General features: G+C 25.7%; 1 protein-coding gene across 1 annotated transcript; it reads left to right on the forward strand.

The window, feature by feature from the left end:
- The first annotated feature begins 1,651 nt into the window (after positions 1-1,651).
- LOC113866925 (F-box/kelch-repeat protein At3g06240-like) lies at positions 1,652-2,806 on the forward strand. Its single transcript, XM_027501723.1, has one exon. It carries the CDS (start codon positions 1,652-1,654, stop codon positions 2,804-2,806), a length of 1,155 nt encoding a protein of 384 aa, XP_027357524.1.
- The last annotated feature ends 2,582 nt before the right edge of the window (positions 2,807-5,388 follow it).

Consider the following 5,388-nt stretch of genomic DNA (forward strand, 5'->3'; position numbering starts at 1 on the left):
GAAAGAGGATAAATTTTCATCAACATTTTTTGTGTATAAATAATTAAAATATGTTTAGAAACTTATAAATATTAATTTTAAATAATAAAATATTTATTTAAAATTATTTTGTAGCTAAATAGTATCATATCCTAGAGTAAGAATTATGAGTTAAATTTGTGTGAGTCAACTCAATCACTTAATATATGATAATTGACAAGGAAAGATTAAATTCTCCATTATAACAAAATATTTTATAAAAATTTATAATAAAATGTGTTATATTTATAAAGAATAAAAAGAATTAAAATTATATTTTAAAATTTTAAATAAATATCAAATAATAGATAATATACTTATAAATATTTAGTTTAACTAAAATTTAATATACAGAGTTATAAAAATAATATAAGATAATTTAACAATAAAATTAATTCATCTTACGTTTCTATGAAAAATTATTGACATGCTACTGAGAAGCGTAAGTATTTAAGTATATAAAAGAAAACTTGCAGAAATTATTTAAGAAAACACATTTGAAATGTGAAAGCTATACACGCACAGTAGAACTTGTTTGACAGCCGGTTGTTGGGTTTCATTTTAGAACTTGTTTGACAACTGGTTGTTGTTGGGTTCCATTTTTAGTCTGCATGATTATAATTTTTAAATCCTAAGTGCCTGTGGATAATATTAGAATCTCATCAAGATTGAGACAACACTCTCCGCGTCCGTTAATAATATTTGCCCAAATAATAAGCAAAACCTAAACATCTTAACATGGAGTTGGAGAGGAACAGTGCAATCCTTATCTATTATTCATTGGATCGACCTTGTCAAGCTGTATCATTAAGACTAACATGATGTTGATTAAGTAATTAACGATTTTATCAATCTATATTAAGGGATGAGATTTTATTAAAAATATCTAATTTATTGCGTGTCTTTTATACACATTAAAAAGTTATAACTTTAATTAAAATATTTGTTTGATTCTTTAATTAATATTTTTAAGGCACCGCTTCTTTCTTCTTTAAGAAATTCAACCATAAAGGCGAACCACAATCATGCTTTCTTGTTGCCTGTTTTTGTTCTACTTTTCGGTGATATCGGGCAGAATCAACGGTCAACAATATTACACACATATAACATTCTTGAAGAACAAATTAAGACTCTTATTACAATGTTTACGAATTGGGCGCATTAACTATTTGGGTTAAGATTTTTATAAACATTCAAAAACTGCACGTTTATTGTATCCATATTAGTTAAAAGATTAGTTAAAAAAAAAAAAGAAAAGTAGAAAAGCAAAGTGCGTGAATAATATAAGAAGTCTTTTAAAAAAAACTAGTGGGAACAGAAAACGTCAAAGGAAAATATCGTTTACTACCATAAGCCACTACACGGAGTTTGGTAGGAGGCAGTTTCGTATGCGGTGTAATATAATTCTTAACTACTATTTGTATTAAACAAGTTAATTAATTGCCATTATATATATAACCCGCAGATTCGATATTGATTACCACAGAAACAAAGGCTTATAACCATAATCATGCTTTCCATTTGCATTCTATTCTTCCTATTAATTTTTGTGATGCCTAGCAAAATCAATAAAATTCTCAGGTCAAAATTACCGTTGTTCAAGGTTCAAAGACCAAGACGAGAGATGGTAAGCATGGAGCAAAATTTGCCAGCAGAATTGGTGTCAAACATCCTCTCAAGGTTGCCATCAAAAGACTTAATGACATGCAAGCGGGTTTGCAAGTCCTGGTTCGATCTCATAACTGATCCTCATTTCGTTACCAATCACTATGATGTCTACAACAATCTTCAAAGCCAAGAAGAACATCTCTTGGTCATTGGTAGACCCTTTCTTTTTGGCCTTAAAACTCATATTTCTGTTGTTTCTTATAACATGAATGATCCCAAAAAGCAGGTTTCCTCTGCTCTTTTATGCCTTCCTGATGAGTACAACTCTGACCACAAATACTGGTCTGAAATTTCGGGTCCTTGCAATGGCATATACTTCCTTGGAGGAAATCCGAATGTCATGATGAACCCTTCACTGGGACAGTTCAAGTCTTTGCCTGAATCTCATTTCACTGTTTCATTTGGCACTTATTCTCTGGCAGAATATTTTGGGTTTGGCTTTGACCCAAAAACTAATAACTACAAGGTTGTTATGGTCAAGGACCAGTGGTTGAAGGAAACAGATGAAAGAAAACTTGGGTATTGGACAGCTGAGTTGTATAGTCTTAATTCCAATTCATGGCGAAAACTTGATGATGCTCTCCCACTTCCAATTGAAATTTGGGGTTCTTCTCGGGTTTACACTTATGTGAACAATTGTTGTCATTGGTGGGGTTATGTTGATGAGTCTGGTAGAACAGAAGATGTTGTTCTAGCATTTGATATGGTTAATGAAACCTTCAGGAAGATAAAGGTACCAAGAATCCGTTGTTCTTCTGAAGAGGAGTTTGCAACTCTTGCACCCTTCAACGAATCTGCTACAATTGGTGTCATTGTTTACCCCGTAAAGGGAACAGAGAAGCGCTTTGACGTGTGGGTGATGAAAGATTACTGGGACGAAGGGTCATGGGTTAAGCAATACAGTGTTGGACCTGTAGCAATGACTGGGAGGCTAGTGGGGTTCATTGGGGGAAATCGATTTATTTGGAAAAACAGCAATGAAAGATTGGTGTTGCATGAATCTGAAACATCAAATGAAACAAAGGATCTCAATGTTTATGGAAAGTGCGATTCTTTAAGAGCAGCCACATACAAAGAAAGCCTTGTTTCACTTCATAGAGGAAATGAGTTTAGTAGCTAATTGTTTCAAGTTGTTTGGTTCCACAGCCTTTGCAGAATCCGAGGAAATGACCTGTTACGGGCGTTGTTTATTTCCTAGTTGATCGTAAACTCATGGAAATTGACGTCGCTGTCATACACTGTCACGTATGATGTATCGCACTTATATTTGATATAATACATTTTTTTCTCATCACCTATACCAGGTTATGGTAATATTTTAACTAGTGTTAGTTGGTGTACATTAAAATAAAGCTAAAGAGCGACTTATGACTAGTAATTTATTCATAGGTCTCCGTTCATTCCTGTTCATCATTGAAATTGTCATTTCACCTATATATATATATATATATATGGAATATATGTTTATTATATGTAATTTTAAATTAAAATATTTATGGAATATATGTTTATTTAAAAGAAAAATTGAACTAAAAGTTATTTTCAATATTTAAATGCCGTGTAAAATAAATAAAAATATGAAAACATATTAATAAATTTGTGAAAGTCATTACGGAAATGTTCATATATGACAAATTATACTGTAAAAGATATTGAGTATTTTTTTCTTTAAAAAACAATTTCGTATAGTGAAGAAGAGGTCAATTTTTTTATATATAAAAGAAAAAAAAGAAGTCAAGTTTTACATTTAATGCCTACATTTATTTGTAAGCAGATCATTACTTTACTTTTCCGTCATGTATCTCTTAATCAAAGGAGCATTGTTAAATGTACATGTTGCATCATCTTTTACAATAAAAAAAAAAGTACATGTATTATGATTATAATATTTATCATTAAAAGTTTTAAAAATTATCGTTATGAAAATATTTAAATTTGCTATATATTATAATTAATAATTAAGTCACTATTATATTTGTGACGTAATTATCAAAATAAAATATTTATTATAATAAAAATTAATGTGACTAATATATAAAAATATTATTCATAAAATAACTTATAGTTGATATACATAATATTTAAAATGATTATTAGTCATTATTATTTCAAAATTAATGACTAATTTATTTATTATTATTTAAAATTATTTTAAATAATATTTTTATAATAAATTTTTAAAAAAAATTAATAATTATTTTAAATTAATAATTTATATATTATTACTGAAATTTATATTACTAATAATTTTAATTATTATTCATTAAAATTAATATTGTTGTCATATCAAAGCGATTATATTATAACATGAATTATACAATTGTTGAAGATTATAATATCCTTATAATCATACGTATGACCTATAACATGATTCCCATAAAGTGACCTAAGCAGTTTGGTCCAAATCAATAAAAAATTAAAATATTTTTCGTAAATAACTTTTTATTATACATATTAATAGAAAAGAAAAAAAATATATATATATATTAATATAATACTTATAGAATATAATTTATTTTGATATAAAATTTTATTTATAAGTTCTAATAAAAAATATTAAAATAAATTTTATTTATTAATTTTTATATTTAAAAATAAAATAACAATTTTATTAGTTAAAAATTTTCAATAATTTTAATTTAATAATAAAATTATTTATTTTGATAAAAATTAGTGAGTAGAATAAACTTCATTTTAAATAAATACTTTATTGAATTAAAATTTTAAAATCTATAAATAGAAGAGAATAAAATAAAATATATTTTTAATTTCTCTTAATTTTTCTGAGAATAAATTATAAAAAAAATATTAGGTTTGATAACTTCTTTAACATACTAGGGTGTATACTATTATGAATCAATTAATTTGTGAGAGTATATTAATTATTAATTTATTCTTATATATATTTAGTGATTATCATAATATAGAAAATAATAATACTCAAAAATTTATAAATTATATTTTAATAATTAAACCTTTTTCGAGGCCTTCAAAGTTTTATACTATACACTAATTTAGTCTTTTCAATATTTAAGATATTAATTTCTTGAAACACTAAATTATATAAAGATAAACTTTTATTATAATTTATAACTTAATACAATAATCATTTTAATGTCATTTAAATAATTTATTTAAGATCATAATTTTAATATTCAAAATAATATTGATAATATTTTAATATTTCTATTTTAAAATATTTTAAAATATTGTAATACTATTTTAACTCTGGGTAATGATCAGTTTTTTAAACATCCAAACTGCAAGTGAACTGTATTTGATATTTACTACAAGATTAAAATTGAAAAATAACAAGCGAAATCAATATAAAAAAAATAACAAGTAAAAGCAAATGAGAAATTGTAATTATATAATCACTTTACAGTAAAGTTTACAATAAGATAACAAAAGAAGACTTAGTGTGTGAATAGTATTAAAAGAATCATTTCAATAAGTTTTGATAAGTCAAACCAAATTGTTCACTTCGACAACCCAATTAATGACTTAAAACGGACTTTGATACGGGGGAGTTCGTATGGAGTGCGATTTTTATCTATTATTATTTTATATCCTTTCTATAAGATTTTTTTGTTAGAATTTTCTTATGTTATTATATAATTTTCATTATGATTCAGCTATTATAAAATTATCATTTTCTTTAAGATCTTGAATTACGTTGTTATTACATTCTGGGATTACTTT

The sequence above is a fragment of the Abrus precatorius genome, unplaced genomic scaffold (assembly GCF_003935025.1).
Source record: "Abrus precatorius isolate BTA unplaced genomic scaffold, Abrus_2018 Scaffold5, whole genome shotgun sequence".
In the NCBI taxonomy this organism is placed as follows: Eukaryota; Viridiplantae; Streptophyta; class Magnoliopsida; order Fabales; family Fabaceae; genus Abrus; species Abrus precatorius.